This window comes from Lingula anatina, chromosome 10, assembly GCF_051362555.1.
Source record: "Lingula anatina isolate TDL-2025a chromosome 10, LinAna3.0, whole genome shotgun sequence".
In the NCBI taxonomy this organism is placed as follows: Eukaryota; Metazoa; Brachiopoda; class Lingulata; order Lingulida; family Lingulidae; genus Lingula; species Lingula anatina.
In genome coordinates, this window is record NC_141776.1 from 3,332,012 (window position 1) to 3,354,850 (window position 22,839).

At 37.1% G+C, this 22,839-nt stretch overlaps 2 protein-coding genes and 2 non-coding genes across 4 annotated transcripts in view; all 4 read right to left on the bottom strand.

Annotated features, from left to right (window-relative positions):
* Window positions 1–273: 273 nt before the first annotated feature.
* On the bottom strand, window positions 274–346 carry Trnat-ugu (transfer RNA threonine (anticodon UGU)). The gene has a single exon. It is a non-coding gene; the product is annotated as a tRNA-Thr (tRNA).
* A 2,028-nt stretch (window positions 347–2,374) lies between these two features.
* Window positions 2,375–2,446, bottom strand: Trnad-guc (transfer RNA aspartic acid (anticodon GUC)). The gene has a single exon. It is a non-coding gene; the product is annotated as a tRNA-Asp (tRNA).
* A 1,713-nt stretch (window positions 2,447–4,159) lies between these two features.
* LOC106170933 (dehydrogenase/reductase SDR family member 11-like) overlaps window positions 4,160–22,839 on the bottom strand; it is a 46,887-nt gene continuing 28,207 nt past the window's right edge. The window contains exons 4-8 of the mRNA XM_086997473.1: window positions 7,447–7,541; window positions 6,807–6,936; window positions 6,429–6,503; window positions 5,720–5,785; window positions 4,160–5,458 (exon numbers count right to left, since the gene is read on the bottom strand). Coding sequence (XP_086853599.1) covers window positions 5,417–5,458; window positions 5,720–5,785; window positions 6,429–6,503; window positions 6,807–6,936; window positions 7,447–7,541 — 408 coding nt within the window. The 3' untranslated portion in view covers window positions 4,160–5,416. The remainder of the gene's footprint in view (window positions 5,459–5,719; window positions 5,786–6,428; window positions 6,504–6,806; window positions 6,937–7,446; window positions 7,542–22,839) is intronic.
* LOC147759402 (dehydrogenase/reductase SDR family member 11-like) lies at window positions 18,104–22,637 on the bottom strand. Its single transcript, XM_086997474.1, has 8 exons — window positions 22,532–22,637; window positions 21,437–21,570; window positions 20,738–20,941; window positions 20,187–20,281; window positions 19,751–19,880; window positions 19,369–19,443; window positions 18,892–18,957; window positions 18,104–18,572 (listed from the first exon to the last, which is right to left on the bottom strand). Exons 2-8 carry the CDS (start codon window positions 21,566–21,568, stop codon window positions 18,531–18,533), a joined length of 744 nt encoding a protein of 247 aa, XP_086853600.1. The 5' UTR covers window positions 21,569–21,570; window positions 22,532–22,637; the 3' UTR covers window positions 18,104–18,530.

Here is a 22,839-nt window from a genome sequence, read left to right on the forward strand (position 1 = left end):
AGTGTGTGAGAGAAAAGATATGTGTGCAAGTGTGTGAGGAACAGAGAGAGGGGTTGAGGTATATCTGCCACATGAACGGTGTAGTATCTAGGGAAATGACTGATTTGTACATGAAACAATTGATAATACAAGATTTTCTCACCAAGCCTTGAAAGGTTTTGAATTGAGGGAATGCCGTGGTGCAAGGCTGTTCAAATACATTTTTCCAAAAGTGGTATTTGCGTACTGGAGACCATCCATAATAGTCTGAGAGATCCTTAAAAAGTTAACGATAGCCCCTAGTGAGGATCGAACTCAGGACCCCTGATTTACAAGACCAGTGCTCTAACCACTGAGCTATAGAGGCTCAGGCGAGATGTAAAATATTCAAACAAAAATAATCCGTTAATATTTAGATTTTTCATTTCAATATATGTAGGAAAAGAATATACTGCCAGGCGGCCTTTTCACAAACTAATATATTTATATATATACGCAGGTGTGCAAAACATTCGAGTTGGAAGCTTTTTCTGCGGTTGTTATCTTTGGCGTTTGCCCTGTGCATTGCTGGCATGAATTTCACTTTTTTTGTGTGTGTTATTCAGTTGCTTCATGAACACACTTAAAAAATAGAGAATCTGAATAGAGATTATTTGAAGCCCTTAATCATGGAAGTATATCTATGCCCGTCTATCTACGATATAATTCCCTGACAGGGACGGATCCAGAGAAATTTTCTGACAGTCTTCCAAATTATCTTTGTTGATCCATCTTCCATTTTTGACCGTCTTCCGACAGAAAACATTAAATGGCTGACAATGTAAAGTTGAATATCTGACCGTCTTCCAGAAGACCCAGAAGACGGTCTAAATCCTCCCCTGCCTGATCTAATTCACGGTGCCATACATAAATTCTAGCCGGACAGTAAAGTGCATAGAACTAGCTAGTTAGCATATTTGTGAATGTCTGGTGAGACCCTCCAAGCCACGCCCCATGCATTTGGCTGCAGTGACATAAAAGTAAAAATAAATTCATAAAACTATAGCCGAAAGTAAACCAAGCGACCAACAAGTCATATCTGACGATTCAAAATATTCCATTGTTATTTTGTACTTGAAATACTGAAAAACTACCTGTATATTTAAAGGTCGAGTGCTTCTAGTCAAACATTAGAAGGTATACGGAAGAAGATGTATAGGAGAGTGATAAACAGACATGCACCCAAAGGTTTTTTTCCACTTATTTTACAACTTTCTGTCATGTACGTGTCCTTCAAGCTTTATCTGTTTGACTAACCACGAAAGGATACTTTTTTCTTTCAGTAGAGATATCTGCAAATGTTTACAATGACAAGCGCAGTGAACTACACTTAAACGCCGCTGTAGTTCAATCAAGAAGTTTTCAATAATGAACGACCTGTCTTGCGTCGGTTCTGGAGCTCAGAAGTGACTATATTATTTAACATAGCAGCTGATAGTTTTTTTTTTTTCAGCCACTTTCATGTTTGCTAACGGTAACATTCACAGAAACGCTGGCTCGTCTTAATTAAAGACATCAGTGAAATCATCATTCATTAAAACCAAGTTTGTTTAATAGCAATTAAATTATTGGGGCACGGGTTTATCTTTCACAATTACAGTCTGTGGATACACGGAGCATTTCTCATTCAAGGTTGTTTGTCAGAGTTTCCTGTTGAAAAATACACGTGCGCACTTCTCATGTGGTTATGTGTTCAATCACTGCGCGTGCGTACCATGTCAACACTGCAGCAATGACCTTAGTGATAGAAATAAATAAAGTCAAGAAAACTTGCGGGTTCATCACATGAAATTGTTCCAACCGATTGACTTCGCCTGGGACCGTGAAATGTACTTATATATACACCGCCAAATACACTTTGCATTTCAGTTGTGCTGCGGGGGAAATAAATAAAAAAGTATAGTAACGTAATAAAGAGAAAACAACCGAGAAAATCTGGTTAACCTTAGAACGTAGCCATTTATTGTGCTTGGTGAATCAGGGCTCCGTATCTCGAAAGGTTCGCTATGTTGCGCACGTGCGCAAGTGTCTCGATTCCATGGCCCCGTATCTCGAAATAGAATCGGTTATGGAATCGAGACACTAACGCACGTGCGCAACATAGCGAACCTTTCGAGATACGGAGCCCAGGCCTCTGTTTGAGAAGCGTTTTGGAGAGTGCGGTGGCTGAGACGAGATGATTGCGTTAAGTGAGACAGTTCAGTGGGAAACTGCAAGTTACAGCTGATGTATGTAGCAAAGGACAGACATACATTGTAACAGAGATGTACACGTTAAACTAATAAATATATCAATAAATATATTATAAATGAATAATCATTTGAATGTATGAAGTAAAAAACAACAAAACTGTATCCTCCCCGACGGGGAATTGAACCCCGGTCTCCCGCGTGACAGGCGGGGATACTCGCCACTATACTATCGAGGACTGAATATTGTCTGAATTCATTCTATATACTATCTGGCATCTTTATAAATACATTTTTTGTTTTTATTTCTATCATTTCTATTTATACACTCACGGCCATCAAATAAAGTTAATGAAATGGTGTTGTAATCTTGAAAATCAGGTCCTTCGAAATACATGTACTTATAAATAGATATATACTAATACAATTATTGACTTTGCGTGAGGTCATTTCTACAAATTATTGATCCGAAGCGTATAATGACGTTTTTACAATAATTTAATTTTGCCTAAATGGTATTTCAAGCGTTAAAGGACTCTGTCATCCATGTATTTGGAAGAGGCGATTTTCCCTCACTTATAATCCTTTCCCCACTAGTGACCGGTTAAAATATTTGATTTACCGCAGAGCATAATTGAGAAAATAAAATAAATAACAAATAATCTTGGAAAGTTTTTAGGGACTCGATTGGCTGATATTAGGGAGACTGATGCGTCCGGAGAGGCGCCATCGCGGCTGTTGGAAGCTCTCCTGTCGGCACACCTGAGCCGGTGGGCAGGTAAACTTACCTGCGTCGCATGCGCAGTACTACAGTTATCACGATCAGTCTTGGTTTACAGCAACAATTACTTATCGAGTCACCTCAATTGGAAATATATTTGAAGCATCTATCTTAGAAACAAAAAGGGTTAAGGTGACCGTGTTATACATAACATTGGATAAAAAAGTGTGTCACCCATTTTGTATTGAAAACCTCGGTGTTTACAAGAATACAGAGATATTTGGTTAAAAGGAAGAAATCTAGTTTATTCCAAAACGATTGGAAGAAATAACCTGATACAATGGCACTTTTTCTCGTAATTTTCATTCCGTATTCTTTTTGCTTATTTCCAACACAAAGCGCTCTTTTTTGTGACAAATCTTTTTCTTGCTACAAGACTACTGTATACTGGTGTAATGGATACTCGTGCCTTGGGCATAATGCCAGTTTAATTATCAGTCTATTTGTGAGATATGTGAGCCTTGATCTGAAATTACGATGTTCCGTCAAACAAAGGCATTGTCTCGCCTATATACAGATAAAATAGAAGGCCTGAGCCGAAAAGATTCCCCTTCACTTATTGTAGGACTTAATGCTGTGATTATTTAGGCGTTACGACGGTGTTGATAGGTGTACAGGTGAGAGAGATCCATTAGAAATTTTAATCAAAACACAATTTTCAACACAAATATGCTATCGAAAACTATGTATCATATAACCAATTTAGTCAAATTGTTTGAAAACATCTACCCTACCCCCCCTTGTTTCTTATGTATTGTAACGTAATGCACACAGTAAAATAGATGTTGGATGCCCAGATGGTGTGAGCATCTAAAAATTATTAAAACATAGGTAACGTAAATGAAAATTTACGTTACCTATATTATCTTTCTTATTATTCATTGAACTACTGTCCAGTTGCTACCCGCGAAGCTCTCTTCGCGGGTGTTCACACGAACACGTTTTAAACAAGTATTTATCCAGAGTTTATACATACTTTCTATCTCTGTGCGTCATATTTTGACAATTATGTAACACTATAATGTATAGTATTAGGCCTACATACATGTGCATGTATCAGTTCAGGGATGAAAATTTAGCACTATTTTAGATACATTTGTTTTTAATATATTTGCATCATAAAAAGTAAACAACCGTAATACTGTTATAGTGAAAAATAACGACAACGATCTGGAGCTTTCGAACGTTTATTCACCGACTCGCTTTTCATACAACTTCACAAATCTTTATACTCTATTTCTGCCCACTGATCATGCATTTGCTTGTTTTCTTTCCACTGTCTTTGCGTGGTTACAAGGAATTTTCCATTCGCATGTTAGAAGTCACTATGCAACATTTCCTTATTAGGTAATCCCTAAGAGACTTGTTTTCTATTAAAGATATCTAAAATATTATTTGGATTACTCATGCTTGGACTTTATCCGAAACTCAGTTATCATGTGATAAACAGTTGATCAAAATTAAAATATGTTATGAAATTAACCAATCACATAAACTGTTTCTGACTTTGACCCTTTCCATCTTTTTCTGACATTAAAAACATGTTCTACACTTGTTGACTCTTGATGAAACTTAACTTACACTCAATAACTCCCTATCCTTTTACTCGTTTGATTCAGTTTTAATTATTATCTGTAATTATTGAAAGTATAAGCCATTCGCTTTACAACAATACTGTCTATTATAAGCATTCAAATGCTACTATGATTAGATGACAGTTGTATGTTACTGTGGGTCACAAGAATGACAAATATCTTAAGCCTAGATTACATTTACACGGGCGCCGTGCGATGAAATTGTCAGTTACGTTTTTTTTATCTTTTTGAAATCGTAAGAAGCTACGGGCTGCACCGAGTATGTCTACATTACATGGCCTTAAATCCGTACGATTCCGTGCGATTTCACTCGGCCACCGTCTATCTCCGCTCAGATGCCGTACGGAAAGGGAATTTCGGGCAGTATACGTGCACCGCACGGGCATCACATTTCAAATGTAATCTAAGCTTAAATGACCTATACTTATTTAAAGTTGGTAATATGTGAAGGAAGCGATGACGTTTAAAACGAGCTGATTGCGTCCACCGTGTACGTGGCAGCTTTGAAATACAAGAACCCTGAATACACCAATGAACATTAAATGTTAATATCCTAAATATTTGCCTTGCGTTATAACTTTTTTTCATTGAAAAATAACAAATATCAGCTTCAAAATTGGTAGCACTAATATCCATCAGCTTCGGGTTCGGAAACGCACGTTATGCTTCTCTAACTACACAACAGCTTAAAAGCTTTATTGTTCTGGAGAATAACAACTTAACTACACAACAGCTTAAAAGCTTTATTGTTCTGGAGAATAACACTTTAAGAAACGGATTTTTTTTAAAGGCGTGAACTTGGCAGACATGCAAAGACGGCAGTTGTCCCGGACTTACATTGTGTCGTGTATGGCGTTGAGGCAAATATGGCGGACCTGAGAAATAAAGATAAAATAGACGAGTAAATGCAGAAGGGCGGAAAAGACGCTCCCACATCCGACCTTTATGAAGGAAAATTTTGACCCGAACACTTTTTAAGATAAAGATTCCAACATGCCCTTGGAGGCCATTTTGTGCTGTCTCTTGTCTGTCCCTAATTCTAATCAGCAGTGGTCTCAGTTTTGCTGCCTCCGCTTGTGATAAACGTTTTATTTAAGTTTTAAATACGTGCAAAAGTTAGTGATACTTTTTCTTACGTTAACACATGGCGGGGCACTGAGGGCAAAGGTCACGGCGGCAGCGACATCGTCCGGTTGAAGACTCTAGCATGAAATAATATTACATTGAAAATAGGGCGCATTTAGATTCATACATCGTACAAGCTGGTTCGGTCCAACTCTGTAGGGGGTTCTCGCTAAAGTGCAATCAGTGTAATCAGCTTTATCAGCACACCATAGTTTAGGCCCCTATTACTCCCTAGCTGCTCCAGGAGGCGTGTCAGACAATTAAGCCGACAACATCCCCAGCAGAATTGTACCATTCCAGCTAGTTCCATGTGTGAATCTGAATGCAGTCGTAGATCACTTATTAATAATTGATCATGTTAACTGATGTGGACATGCGTATTCGTTTGTTAGAACCATGTAAGTAAATTAATGAAACAAATTCTCTGGAAATATTATTTCATCTAATAAAAAAATGTAGTAAAATTTCATTTCAAGTTATATGAATCTACTTTTAAAATAGCAGTGTGCCCTTTATTTTGGTTTAAAAATCAATCCTCCAATCCTAAAATAATCTGAAAGTAATCTGTAATAAACCTTAAAAGCTGAGTGGATTAAATCAAGCGTTTCGTTTATATGAGAGTTACATGTAACATATCACAGACCTAGCATAAACCGGGCACAGTCTACAACGGGTCCAAAACGGTTGAAGATTAAGCCGCAACAATTTATTGTAGCTTACATTTTCCTGGCAAAAGAAGCTGTCATCAAAATATACTCTAGCGAGCGGAGTGTCGACCAATGCAGGGCTCAGGACCTAGTGATAGAGTATGATATTTTAATAACAAGATGTGAATATTGGTCTACATTGAGAAAATCTTTAATACTACACAGTTCAATCATATTACATAACCGCCAATCTATGAACGGGTAATATATATACGATCCTTTTATTCCAATTCCAAATGCCGTAAAATTTCTTTTACTCTGGTTTTTGCTTGACTATTTTCAATCTACTATTGAATTTATGAATTACCGTCTGAACTGTTACAGCTGCTAAATATTTTGAGCCCAAATATTAATCTCTCTCTCTCTCTCTCTCTCTCTCTCTCTCTAATACCGTTGTCCGTATTTTCGTTTTCTGCTGTCTCAGCTCCAGGCGCAGGCCCTCTGTGAAAGCATTCAGGGCATACTTTGTTGGAGCATACATGTGGAATATGGTACCTTCGTGGACAGTATTTCCACATACACTGCAATAGAATGAAATATATCATACAATATATACATGTACTCGTCAGCAAGGATAACCGCGTATTATTCACATCATAAAAGTATACAATGGCGACTACACAGTAAACAGAGAACGTTATTATAACGTTACCATAATGTTTATACAACAAAAGAAAAAAAAACGTTATAAAGTGTTTACCTTCTTCGACATAATATTTTGTAATTATAAAGCCCCTGTGCGTTACACCCGTTTTGCTACCTCTTGGAGCTGTTTTTGCCCATTCTCTCCATTTGTCATCAATGAGCCAGAATTCGTTCTTGATCAGCCTTGGTGTTTTAGGTAGGGGGTTTGATGGTTTCATCTTGTTTGGGGTGCAGGGTTAAAGTTTTCACTAATTAATTAATGGCCTGATCATTCCAACTATTAGTAAATCGTGTTATACAGGTGTATATATATATATATATATATATATATATATATATATATATATATATATATATTCTGTTTATACAACTGGCGTATGCCTTACCTGCTAATGTTGATAATATGCCCGTCATCCATGTTCCTTTCTTGTATGGACTGAATGGTCAGCTGGGATACGGTGATGGCAGCGAACACATTCAACTGAAAAAAAAATGAGGCGCTAACAATTTGCTAGGACTGGAGATCCATCCCGCCATTACATGAGTTTATATTTTGTCTATACTATAATACCCTCACTGAGGGCAAACATTAATCTCATTCAAAATTACTAATATCTTAGTCAGACTGACGACGCACACCAGTTGCACCCGGGTGACAAACACTTTTTTACCAAAATATCTTATTAAGTCATCTACTGCAATCAATCAACAGAGCAAAATAAGCACAAACCCAAGTAGATAATTGCATTTCTACAGACAGACATAAGCAGAATTAAGCTCAGTTTTTTTGGAACTACATGCTTTATTTTCACCTGGATACTGGATCTAATAGAAATACGACTAACAGTATTCTAAAAACATATCAGTTGAGTTCTCTTACGTCAAACATTGTCTTGGTATCAGATAAAGACCCTGTCTTGCAATCCTGGTAGAAGGTGACACCAGCGTTGTTAACACAAACGTCGACACCGCCCAACTGTTCCTTGATTTTTTGAAACATGGACTCGGTCTCTTCCGTTTTGGTAAGGTCGCATTTCATTGGAATCAAACGACCCTTTTCGCCCTCAAGTCCCGCGGCTGCTTTCTGGAATATAGATACATGTATTCAATCATCTTTTCATCCAAAGACAAAAGTTAATTTAACAGTTTTGTGATTATTAAACATCTTATTTAACTAAACGACTATTTGTTGGAGGTAAATGTTGGGGGGATGTCGGTAGTTTATATTTGCGTTTATCTATCCTACATCGCCGAACGTATCTGAGTTGTTGAATAAAGTGCATCTATCAAATAATGCCAATGGAGAAAGAAAATACAAATAAAAATAATAGATGAGGACTAGCCACGAATTGTTTGGGTATGGCACAATTGCCTGATCATTCTATGCACGGTTCTAAATTCGTATGTTTATAGATATATAGGACATGTACATGGAAACAGTTCTTTTAAAGAATCTGTCCTTGGTATTAATTTTAAATTTTCCACGAACACAATTAAACAGCAGTTATAGTGTTTTTCACCGCGACATCCGATCTTTATTTTCTTTTCTATATTATTATTATTATTATTATAATTATTATTATTATTGAAAAAACATATAATATTATTATTGAAAAAAATAACATACTTGCATATCTTCCACGTGTCTGGCGCATCCAACCACCACCATACCATTCTTAACCAGAGCACGAGCAATGGCTTCTCCTATCCCTTTCGATGCTCCTGTTACCAACGCAACACGTCCTGCCCAGCGATCCATTTCTGAAACAACTTCATATTAAAAACCAATTTTCATTGTAAAAAACTCATAGACTCTTTGAGGCGAGACAAGGTGGCAGGACGGAGGGGTGGGGGGAGGGGGCGCAAAGCTTAACTTATTTTAATGCACTCTACAAGACGTGTTTGCACATAATACTTTTGATAATTGTGTGTGGAGCCAACGTTAGATCTGCGATCATACACATATGATAACCTCGTATCCCCTGTTCTGGAAACCATATGTGTTTTAATTAAAATCACATTGTTCATTACGTTACGTGCACGTATATGTCGGATGTACGGTATGTTGAATCAGAGATGTACATGTAGCCTATACAAATACACGAAGCATGTGTGGTTGTCAGCAAGTGTTTCCTCAAGAACCCTATATATTAACCAAATGCGAGTACCTACGGAAAATTCTAGTTAAAAAACTAAAATTGTCATGCTGTCAAAGATACATTTTTTTACCCCAAAATATGCAGGGCTAGATACTTCCTCACTGTCACAATTATAAGTGCCTAAAACGAAGACGCCGGTCAATATTAAGCGTAAACCTGTCTACAATCTCCTTACCTCTTGCCGTTTTCAGTAAACGTAAACAACAGAGTTATGCTGATATAACAGAGAGGTGGATTTCCTCAAACCTTAAATTTGTCCCCGGTCGATATCAACTACAACTTGACGCGAAACAAACCTTATACACATGTACCAGTCAACCAACATATAGCTACGGGTGAGCTGACCTCATTTTTCAGGCTAAGCATTACATAACTGGGACAAAATGTAGACGCTTTTTTGGACCGGGTTCTTTGCAGAAGTTCATACAGCTTTAATCATATGACATCCGCATTGTCTAGACCGGTGATATTTGTAAACACAAGTTAGAAATATTATAGATGTGCGTGCCTGGGTGGGGTGTGCTTGGTGCTATGTGATGGGCAATGGCAGACTTAGGGATGCCTGGGGGGGGGGGGTCCTAACCCCATTCGATTTCTAAAAAAAATCACACTAATGGCCCCCTCTTGGAATTTTCCCACGCCAATCGAGGGGGGCGGTAGGGGTCTTGTATAAATTATTTGTGCCTGTACTTTGATTCTATAATATTTTAGATGTCCTAGTTATCAGAGGGTAGCCTATATGGTATATGGTATGAGTCATATCCAACAAACGGCGTATCCAAGAGGACATACGTGCGGGAGATCTGGGGCCACGTGGGGGGGGGGGGCAAATAGTGTTTTACAGTCATAAGATTATGTATGTGTGCATTTATTCCATCTAACGTAAGAAGATTAGATATAATTATAACGTCAGAAAATACTATAGAGGGAGTGTGATAATGATAGAGTCGCTAAACGAATTTGACGGAATATAGTGACTAGCCTAATCCTCTTGTCGCCTGGTTAGGCACGCCCCCTTAGAGTACTTATGTAAACAAAAGGTCTTCCATAGAAATCTATCCTTTTGTTCAACAGCTTCGCGCGTGCAGCAGATTATGTATATAGTGACGCTATACAGCTAAATGCAGTTAAATCTGTGAAAGCTGTTATTTAATTTATTCTGCTGTGTCGGACGTTGTGGGCCAGCCCAATGGTTCATTCATTCATTCTTTTCTGAAGATTGGTGATGCATATTTTGAATGCTTAATTATTTGCCCTCCTTCTTACAAGAGAAAGGAAAAGGGGGGAGAAACAGAGACAGTGTCAAATAAAAAGGGTAAAGAGTAATATAATACATTAATTAAAGGGACTCGCGGTGGGAGAAACGATATACTGTTTTGCATCAAGGTATGCAATTATAATCCCACATGGCCATCGCATATACGGCCGAAGTTTAAATACATTACTCATAGTTGTATTAAATTACATTATTTTGCTGAATAGACATACATTTTAAAGTTGGTCTTTCAGGAAATCGTTTTGTTTGAAATAACACAAACGACAGAGGTAAAATTACATATAAATTTATTTTGAAATAAAATGTTTCGCTAGATCTTGTTAACACTCAGCGAAATTCACCTAGTGATTGTATTCAATGTGCCATCATTTAATTGCTTTCTCGGTTTCATTAATTGACGATAATAATTGCAGTAAGCAAGAAGGAGGAAATGCTGAAGACAAAACAACGCCGTGGGTAGGTGTGCCTTTCTCCCTTAACATTTTCTATGATGCTGTCAAAGATAAAGGAACCGAGATAGCGATCATTTAAACCGCTGCTGTTTACAGGTGGACTTCTTCGTTTATCATTTAAATGCCCCCCTCCCCCAGCAGAACCAACTTGAGGAATGCCATTGTAGCTACAGTACACTGTATATCAAACTTCGGTCCAAGTTATGAAATGTTTAAGCAGAAAACGATAATTTGAGGGTATTTTTTCATTCAAGACAAAATTCAATAACTATGATGTGTGCCAAAAGAGACTTTACAAAGCTTTACGTGTACGTAGAAATATTCCAGTAACCTATATAGCGACGTAATTGTAACCTCAACAGGCAGTGTCCCCGATGAAAGCAAGCACCACAATAAACACTGAAAGGCGGGGTACAAAAATTAACTTTTTTAAATATCGATTACAACATGCTGTACAATGACTGAGTCGTGAAAGGGGTATTGGACTTCTTTGCGTTAAAAACAAATTCATTTCGAAATCAAAAGAGCATTTTTTTTTTTTGGGGGGGGGGGCGCGTAGGGGGGGGAGGAGGTAAATAGTAACTCATTCCGTAATCCTTCCTGCACATTATTTAATCGTATCAAAACGTTTGATACACAATGTTCACTAGTGTCATAATTTTGGCGATTTATTAAAACCATATTTGTACAAAGTAGGTTAGCATAAGTTAGGCAACAACCAGTGTGAAGAACAACTCCCTTTTTAAGTGAGGCAAGACAACCTATTCAAACTGATTATAACCTTGATAAAGACACATGGTAAAGGAGTTATGTAAACTAGCGTGTGAAAACACATTCTTTGTCACTGTTACAAGACAATGGAGGCGACCAAGTGGAGTAATTACAATATACCCCTGTACAGTCAAAGAGAAATTAGTTATGAAAGCTTACTTCGGGTCAGCCCTTTATTTGCTTGTCCGAAAGAAAGAGGTAGATGTCGCAACGCGAATCCTTTTATTAACCCTTCACGAGTTTGTGTAAAAGTGTGAAAGACAGGCAACGATCTCGAGTCGCTGTTGATATTGTTCGCAATTAATATTGGAGTATACCGCCTACATGTAAACATCAGACAAGGCGTTGAGATCGATAAAAGTGGAGGTTTATCTGAAAAATTAGATGCCACTTTTGTGAAATGACTTATTAAGTGATGTGCATGTACCGAACTTGTTTAAATTCTTGATTTTTTTATTTGAAACATCTTCATACACGGCTTCATATTTACATTTCTCTCAGGCCATACTCATTTTATTGTATAACATGGGACTCTAAAGCACAGGGCATTGTGAAAGTTAATTGGCTACAGAGACTTGTTATCCTTCATGCAGTTTTATAGCGTGGATGAACTAGAAACAGGCTTTACTTAGCTTTACTTAATTTACGAAAATTTAAACAAAATCAATCTGCAAGGCTTGCTTTGACTTGATGTTAACCTAACACTGGTTTTAAAAGAAGAAATATAAATATGTTGGATGGATTAAATCACCGACACCGTTCTATTTTAACTTAACGTGGTCATATACACAGTAACACAGATAATATTTATAAGTTGTCTGCCGTTCAGCACGCATTATAGGCGAGTAGCCAAACAGTAACGATGATCAATCCAAGTAAAATCTAGGCAAGTATTGTTTACAAAATAGATCATGATGAATAAACCTACGCTTTAATAAATAATCACCACACGGTTCTGTTTTTGTCACTTAAAAGCTTTCGTTTAAAGACGCTCAACGATATCAAAAATGATTCGACGCTTTAAAAATGGACCGGTTAAAGGGGAATTTTTTGTTTCAGCTAGGGGGACTTCAGGTAGAGGATTCAGTGTAGGTGTTTCCTCGGATGATAACAGCATCACACCCTAGGTCTAAGCGAGTTGACAAGAAGCTTTTTGTCCAAGCATCCTATTCCTACTACTAAACTAATAACTCTAAACCACAAAGGTTTATGCGGTAAAAATATTTAAACTAAATGAGGTGCATTGACAGAGGCACAAGTACAATCCAACGCCAACGTGCAACAGGGGAAAGTCTGACAGTGTATTACATAATATATGAAAGTGCGGTCAATATTAACAGTGTAAGACATCAGTTAAATAGGAGGGGGTCTTACTATCTTTTGTTAAACGAGACTGTTATTATCTCTCGAACAAGCTTAAACCATGCCTTATACAATTACTGTGTCTCCGGCTGTCGTGCAGAAACGGCTACAGTTACAAACAGGGAAAACTAGCGACTAATTGTTCTAGATCGCTCTAGTAAGAAAGCATAAGTGCGGCGCCCGGGCACAAACAATCAACTATCCGGTATAACATTCATATCTTAGCGTTTACACGCGCAAAGAGCTAAGTGCATATGACGCGCAAAGAGCTAAGCAATTAGCCTTGACAAAGTGGTCCGTTTTTAAACAACAACAAGAAAAAAGAACGCCTTGTCATAGTTATGAGACAAATCACTTGCAACATGCAACAAGGGGATGGCTGACAGTGTGGTCACACTACATGTTTATGAAAGTACGTTGAATTAACAGTCTTCGACATCGCCCAAAGAGGAGGGACTTACTGTAGCCCTCAATCTATTGTTAAACGCAATCATTATCTTTTCTCATACAACCTTAAACAAAACCTAAACAATAAGATTGTTAAATCAGATAAGTGATGTAAAATCATATTGGAAATTTACGTTGACTAACGGAGACTTTCATTCGCAAAGTTAATGAAACAAGACTGGTCCAAGTTAACTGCCCATATTGAATAAATCTTAGACTGTTAAACCTAAAGCCCTGCTTTACTTTGGTAATAGTTATTTAGTAAGCTAGGTTTATTCACATATATCATTAAGCATAAGGGCCTTGTGCTGCAAACAACCCATTTTGAACGCAATCGTCATCGCTCCCGAACAACCTGAAATCATGCCTATACAATATTAGGAGATGCACGTCGAGTAAAAGATTCAACACCTGGGTGCCGAGCACTATTATGAAAAGGAAAAATGACTTGACGCTTCATGCACAATCATCATCGAAAGCCTAATATCATTATGCTTCGTGCGCAGTCGATTTTTATCAAAATAAAAAGTGTGTTTTATACAAGCAAAATCTAACTTTCCTTTATAACTGTTACTGAACAGCGAAGAGTTACATACACCCGGTTATAAAATTACAAATGTAATTATGAGGCTAATTTATCTAATGTGGAATGAAATATTTTGTTGGCTTTCAAATGATAGGACACTCACTTTAATCTTAAAAGAAGTTAGTTTATATGCTCGTTCCCCTAACGCGCGTGCAAAAAAGTCCCATCAAATAAACAGATACATATCTGTCTATACTGGCAAATAGTGAAAGTCTATCTGTGGCCCTGATAATGTGTATACACTCACCGCGTTAGCGGCAACAATGATTATTTCTTCACAGCGATTTATTCATTTAATAATTAAATCATAATTTATTTATGAAATTATTTGAAATAATTTATCTTTTATTTAATGATTTATACCATGTAAATTTTATCTATTTTTATTTGATTCTTAATGTCATCTAATTATTTGCTTTATTCTTTAAATAATTTATTTATTTATTTATTCATCAAGCCCGTAGCCAGCAATTTCAAAGGGGGGGGGGTCTTTTTCTGAAAAAGTGGACCTTTTACCGAAAAATCCCCATGTACTTATGTCAAATTTTACCCAGAGTGGACCTTTTTTTCAGCAAAAGGGGGGTCTTTCGAACCTCCCGAACTCCCCCTGGCTGCGGGCCTGTTTATTTATTTATTTATTTATTTATTTATTAAGACTTTCTATCATTATCCTTTAACGGCTTCGCTCTATTATTTTATAGAAAATGTAACTTAATGTAGTAATTGAGGCAACACGTCAGCTTGTAATGTGAATAAATTGTTTTAAAAATGTTGCTTTCTTTGTTATTTCTAAACAGTAATCTATTTTTACACATTTAGCGATGATGGAAATTTGTGAACGGAGCATCTTTAAACTTTTTGAGACGGGGTGATTTGTTGATCATGCTGATGTACGATGCTGATGCATGTCTATCAAATTCAATTTTTGACCACAGAACACTTCATATTGAATTAAATAACTGATACTAAATTAAACTAGCAGTTTTCTTGCAACACTTAAAACATGATCAGCTGCGCGTGCCAAGCTAGTGGACAAAAGGATAGGTGGCCACGGGAGTGGCACGCGTTAGCATGGGTTCTAGCATCTTAAAGCTATAATCATATCGCCGCAACAAACAATGGGCACCTTCTGGCTGTTGTATCCTGCTGTTAATTACATCTAGTCACAGCGGATTGTCGCGCTCGCGCTGGACCACAGAAACAGGCGTCATGGGGTTCACTCGCCTAAGGTATTGTGCGTTATTACGCCTAAACTATTGTGTTTTTGCGTTCGAATTTTGAAGGGATTAGACAGCTTTCCATTGTTTGTCCGCCCCCTTCTATTCACAGGATAGGGATTAAAACATTTCTGACGTTTTTCAAACGTCGTACAACGGAAACATAATTATTATTACTACTGTATAGTGTTTTACATTCAAGATGTATTACCTGTCCCGAAGTTATATTTTTTCCTGCAAATCTGCTTTTCTTTCACAGTGTCCGCGGACCCCTCATTCAAATAAATCTGGATCCGTCCCTGGATGTGCATTTTATATCAGAGAGATCCTCAATAGACCCTCATTACAGGCAGATTGACGCGCCATCAAATTTAAATGTTTGTTTCCGTTTAAATCAGAAAGGAACTGCTGATAAGCGCGCAAATGGAATTTTTTTTTTTATCTCACGAGAGAGAGAATACACAGGTGTCTGTTAAGCTTGTTCTTTTATTCTTACTAATAATGTGTTTACATTTCTTGAATTACAGGTATCACTAACGTCTTCTGAACATTGAACATGGATATTATGGATTTTAAATGGCTTTTGGGGTTTAAATAAATGAATATTATCATTATCATAAATCGTAGTAACTAGTATTTTTTTTAGATAGGTCCTCTAGGTGTTTGTCTTTATGGTGTAGTTTTAAAGCCTTATTCATTACTTACTTGTGGCTGACGCTGCTCTTGAATGTATACAGTGTATGTCACTAAGGTGCAGGTTTACTACTCCACCGGTAGCTTGTACCTTCCAGGTGGAAGTCTTACCTTTTACCAATCACTGATAAATTGTAGTTTAATGGCCTAGAGTTATTCATAAAATCCCGACTCCAGTATAGTTTTATAGTCCTTTACAATACAGTAAATTCTGAAGAGACATTGCAGCAATATATAACCAGGTATGTGTTGTTCAGTGGCGCCATCTATTCTGATGTATAAGTTTTATTAAAGTAAAACTGCAAGATCATCAGCTCTCACATTTTAAAACACACGTATAAAAGCATTTTGTGTTGTATGCAAGGGTATAACAAATTAAGAACAAGGCATTATCCATCCAAAAATGCGTGCATTTGGAAGACGTAACAAAGGGCAAAGGTCACGGCGGCAGCGACATCGCCTGGTTGAAGGCACTATTGTGAAATAATATTACAAAAGATGGATGATACTGAAGGGCGTATTCTGATATATATTAGATATTAGATAATTGACGAAAGGCAAAGGGGAGGAAGGATAGAAGAAGTTTGCCAAAAAATCCAGAGATAATAAACCCACAGCATTTGACTGTAGCTTACAGTTTCCGGACAGAAGAAGCTGTCATCGAAGCGTTCTCTAGGTAGCGGAGTGTCCACCAATGAAGGACTAATAACCTAATAGTAAACATAATATTTCAGCAGCACGATATCAATTTTGGGTTACATTAATATTAAGAGAATGCTTCTAAATTCTTCTAAAATAACCGCCCATACGTATATTCGTGCATTGCGAGAGGCGATATATTCATATGCGATTCCAATACCGTAAAAATTGCATAATTCTCTCGGTTTATCTGACTTGTGTTTGTGTTCATTGCTTAGTTATCTACCAGTCAAAATAGGGAGATATAGACTGGGCTGTAATTTCTTAATATATTGAATGCTTCTCTCTCTCACACACACACTCTCTCTCTCTCTCTCTCTCTTATACCGTTGTCCGTATTTTCGTTTTCTCTTGTCTCAGCTCGTATCTCAGGCCATCTGTGAAAGCCTTCAGGGCACACTTTGTTGGGGTATACATGTGACATGGTAAGTCCGCGTGGACCGTGCTTTCACATACACTGTATTTAAATACAATACGCTTCCCTAACGAAAAAGTCCTATAGGATCCTATAAGATCCTATAGGATTCTATAGGAAATTGGCCCAATTTCCTATAGGATTCTTTAGGACTTTTTCGTATGGGTTGTCAGAAAGGATAAAATAATAATTTCCAAGACCCATTTCAACAGTATAAAATGCCGGCTAGCTACTTTTGCCTGCAACCACACGTTATAGAAGTTTTAACCGTTTGGAGAAGGAATTTGTGCCCATTCTCGACACTTTATGAGTAAGCCAAATGAGTTTGCGATGTAATTTGTTTAATTTTTCAACCGCTTATACTCGATTTACTTGGGAAACATGATAAAGATACAAGAATATTTTGTTTGAGACCAACGTGTCATTCTACTTAGTAGATCGACTCACTAAGCGTCAAAAATCATGATGCATAACTTTGCACCAGAATTCGGGTCAAACAGATTCCATTACGTTCTTTAATTGCACATGTCTAGACAATTGTCTTGTCTGAAATTTCCCAAGGTTAATTTTTTTTTATTCTACTTAGTAGACCCTCTATGCGTCAAAAACCATCAAACATGACCACCAACTTTGGTGAATTATTTCCTTGAAGCAAAGTAACGAATTGTAGGATCGTTGCCTTTGTGGGAAATGTCAAATATGGCTAATGGTGGCTACATTTCAATAGAGCTTCCACAATCATGTGAGACCAACATGAACCTGATCATGTGCATTGGAATAATCCTTTAATGTTTTTTTCCATCGTTTCATTGTTGTCATCCAAAGAAAAAGTCATATATATATATATATATATATATATATATATATATATATATATATATATATATATATATATTTCAAATTTTAAGCATGTATACACTTTCCCATTTTATCTTCTTTACGAATTCTTGGAAGTTTACAAACGTATTTGTTTTGTGTATTTATTTCAAATAAGGAATATCACATATAATATGTGACTATTCCATTTAAACTGTTTTGATATCACACCCATATTAACTTTAAGGTACATGTGTTATCGCACTCCAAGTTGCTTCTGTGCTCTTGGAATACAACCTTCTATTGACTTATTTAGTCTATCCAAAGCAGGGTATTTAAATCACAAAAAAAGTGTAATTACCGAAGTAAATTAATTGCAAAAAGAAAAAAATAGATACCAACGAAATACCCTTTTTACGCCTCGTACAAGGTCTTTTCTCGCACTACACATAATATATCAAAATCGTTTGGTGTTGAATGCAAAAGAATAACAAATGAAGAACAAGGCATTTTCCCCATCCAAATATTTGTGCTTTTCAAAGACGTGACAAGCTGGCAGCGGCAGTTGCCCTATGAGTTAATACGGGTCGTGTATGGCGTGTAGGCAAATATGGCGGACCTGGAAAAGAAAGTTGTTACAATGTAATAAATGGTTGCTTCATTGAAGCTTCTGACAGATGGGAGCAAACAACAACAGATTCCATCTTTGAGAGAGCAAATAGTTATTTCAGCATTCAATAATAAAGAATTTTATGTCCCCTGGGACTTGTGTTCAGAATACCTAACACGCAAATGAGAAGATTCAAGAAAATCAAAAACCCTATTACGTGTACTATTCATTCAAAGAAATGGGTATCTTTTCTGACTTTAATTGTAACCAGAAAAAATGAATTGACTTAAAAGTACTGAATGCAAAAGTTAGTAGAAATTATTCTTACGTTAACACATGGCGGGGCTCTGAGGGCAAAGGTCACTGCGGCAGCGACATCGTCCGGTTGAAGACACTAGTGTGCAATGACATTACATTGAAAAAATTATTATGGGGAAAAAATAGGCTGAATGACGATTTCAAACGTATACCAAAATAGTTACTTTAAGACAGTGGCATATTAACAACATTTAAAGTGTCTTTTATTAAGGTGAAACTGCTAGGTGATTTAATGAATGTGTTAAATAAGCCTTTTTTAAATAAATATTTAAAAATTACAAATGAAACAACCCCTCTGTATCCTCAATAAAATTGCAATGTCTTATCCATTAAGACCAAAACGTTACTGAAAACTTTGTCAGAATCCGAGAATCCTTATTCCATTCATAATTTCTGTTATTTGCAAAGAGCAAGCGGAAGGAATGATAGAAGAAGTTTGCCACAAAACCGAGAGATTATAAGCCTGCAACATTTGACTGTAGCTTACAGTTTCCGGACAGAAGAAGCTGTCATCCATGTCGTCTCTAGATTGCGGAGTGTCCACCAATGCAGGACTAATAACCTAAAAGTAGAGCATTATATTTCAGCAGCAAGATATCAATTTTGGGTTACATTAATAAAATGCTGTATAAATTCTTCTAAAATGAAATATTTGACCACCTATATGTATACTAGTGCATGTCTAGAGGCGGAATATTCATAAGCGATTCCAATACCGTAAAAATTGTATTATTCTTTCGGTTCATCTGACTTATGTTTGCCTTAATTAAATTGCGAAAGTTTTCTACTAGTGAAACAAGACTGGGCTGTAATTTCTATATACATGTATATTATATGCATCTCTCTCTGTCTCTCTCTCTCTCTCATACCGTTGTTCGTATTTTCGTTTTCTCTTTTCTCAGCTCGTGTCTCAGGCCCTCTGTGAAAGCCTTCAGGGCAAACTTTGTTGGGGTATACACGTGGCATGGTAAGTCCACGTGGACCGTGCTTTCACATACACTATAATTAAATAGAGTATACTTGTCAGAAAGAGCCAAAATTCGTTCTTTGTCAAGCTCGGGTGTTATAGCTAAGGACTTTGATGGTTTCATCGCGTTTGGGATGTGATTTTTTAAAGTTTATATCAACTTATTGTTGACCTGATCATTTATCTATTAGTAAGTCATGACAATAAAGATTTATACCACGACTGGCGCTTCAAACAATAGGATAATTGCACTCTTGTTTGCTGCATTCATTGGACGACGAGCAGTTATACAGGTAACTAGTACGTATTCTGTTTAAACCTGGCTGTACGTGTATTACCTGCCAATGTTAATAATGTGCCCGTCATCCATGTTCCTTTCTTGTATGGACTGAATGGTAAGCTGGGATACGGTGATGACAGCGAATACATTCAACTGAAAAAACGCTTTAGCTTTATTCGATAGGTTGTCCCGGGTTGAAAGTATGTCAGTAAGTGAAACGACAAGTCGTGATCATTTTTTTTTTTTTTAGAGTCGCTGGCCATTTTTCGAACCTGCTGTCCGTTGCTTTATTGCATTATTTTAAGTATCATCTAAACAGCTAAGAAAAGCTTTGTTCATGCTGCGCTCAATTAGATATTTGGCAAACATTTCCTCACTGAGCATATACACATAAGCTATAACATGTACCCGAACTTAACGCTAAACACAAACTCAGCACAATCTCAAGTAGGCAATTGGAACTCAACAAACAGATATAAAGTTGTATTTTGATGCGCAAAATACTTCTTCGGAACTACAAGCTTTGTTTGATCTAGATGCTGAATCTAACAGTAATACGACTAACAATATTCTGAAAAATACATGTATATATCAGCGGAGTTGTCTTACATCATACATTGCCATGGTATCAGATAAAGACCCTGTCTTGCAATCCTGAAAGAGGCTGAGACCAGCGTTGTTAACACAAACGTCGACACCGCCCAACTGTTCCTTGATTTTTTGAAACATGGACTCGATCTCTTCCGTTTTGGTAAGGTCGCATTTCATTGGAATCAAACGACCCTTTTCGCCCTCAAGTCCCGTTGCTGCTTTCTGGAATGTATACATGTATTCAACCTTCTTTTCATCTAAGGTAAAAAATTTATCAGTTTTGTGATTATCGTATTTAACATCTAACTCAACTAAACGGTTATTTGTTAGAAGAAAATATTTGGGGGATGTCGATATTCTACTGTATATACGAACATTATCTATGCTACAACGACTGAACGTACCTGAGTTACTGAATAAAGTATATCAATCAATATTACCATCAGAGACAGAAAAAATAATAACAGAGAAAGATTAGGCACGAATTGTCTGACCAGGGCGCAGGTGTCATTCGCAACTAGCTATATATGGTTTTATAAATCTGCATTTTTATAGATACAGAGGACATAAACATGAAAACAATTCTTTAAAACAATTGTCCACGGTATTCTCTTTTTTTTTGTCAGTGACATGTAGCAGTTCTAGTTTTTCACCGCGACATCCAGTCTTTATTTGCTTATCTATATTATTATTATTATTATTATTGAAAAAACATACTTGCATATCTTCCACGTGTCTGGCACATCCAACCACCACCATACCATTCTTAACCAGGGCACGAGCAATGGCTTCTCCTATCCCTTTCGATGCTCCTGTTACCAAGGCAACACGTCCTGCCCAGCGATCCATTTCTGAAACAGCTTCATGTTAAAAGCATATTTCATTGAAAAAAACTCGTAGACTCATTGGGTCCGGACAAGGTAGCACGTCGGAGAGGAGGGGCACAAATCTTCACTTATTTTAACGCATTTTACATGACGCGTTTGCATATAAATCTGTAGATTATTGTGTACCGAGCCATCGTTTTATCTCTGATCATAAACATATATTATCCTCTTTTGCCCTGATATGTAAAACGTACAATTTAATGGTAATCCGACTGTACGTCACGTTACGTACACGTACGTATATAGCGGATGCAAGGTATGTTGTATTAGAAGTAAGGTGTGTTGAATCAGAGAGGTACATGTACGTACACAAATAAAAAGCACGTGTGGTTGTCAGCAAGTGAATATAAGAACCCAATACGAGTACCTACGGACATTAGTTATAAAAAGTCATAGAATATAAGAACCCAATACGAGTACCTACGGACATTAGTTATAAAAAGTCCTGAAATCGTTACGCTTTTAAAGAAAAGATCTGCAGGAAATAATTTATATAACTTCGGGACAGGTAAAACATCTTCAATGTAAACCACACGTTGCCCCCCCCCCCCCCCCCCCCCAACTCCCACGTGGCCTGAGGTCGCCTGCACGACAATCCGCTTAGATGCAACGTTGGTTGGATATGACTCATATACCATATACCCTATGATAGAAGGGGCATCTAAAATAGTATATAAAACCAAAGTATAGGCAGAATTAATTTTAACACATAACTATCGGACCCTGTTTTCTGACAGTACTCACGCCACATACCTGGCCACGTATGTCTCACAACAGGTGAGTCTTTTTCTTATTCTCGACACACGCAACCCGCATCAAGCGCCATCTTTGTTTTACCCCTTCACTTACTCACTGTCAGTGTTATAAGTGCCTAAAACAAATGCGCCGATCAATATTATGCGGAAAAAATAGAGTGGAAACTCACCTCTCTATCCCCTTGCCTCTTGCCGTTTTCAGTAAACGTAAATGGCAGAGTTACGCTGATATAACAGAGAGGTGGATTTCCAGTGTCCTCAAAATGTCCTCAAAATGTCCTCAAAATCCATTAAGTTTGACCCGGTCGATATCAACTACAACGTGACCTGAAACCACCTTTATGCACATGTACCAGTTAACCTATTTATAGTTAAGAGTGAAATAAATCCATGCTACAGGTCAAGCATTACAACTGGGACACAATGTAGTCCCCAAAACCTTAAAGGGATAATAACTCTTCATTTTGGCCAAAAAATG

Bases quoted from the DNA above. Each gene is read 5' to 3' on its own strand.
- LOC147759402 (XM_086997474.1), bottom strand. From the start codon at position 21,568: ATGGATCGCTGGGCAGGACGTGTTGCCTTGGTAACAGGAGCATCGAAA. The intron at 19,444-19,750 runs GTATGAGAGAGA...CTCTACTTTTAG, and splicing joins AAACGAAAATACGAACAACG to GTTATTAGTCCTGCATTGGT. The intron at 18,573-18,891 runs GTAAGAATAATT...TTTCTTTTCCAG, and splicing joins GAGCCCCGCCATGTGTTAAC to GTCCGCCATATTTGCCTACA.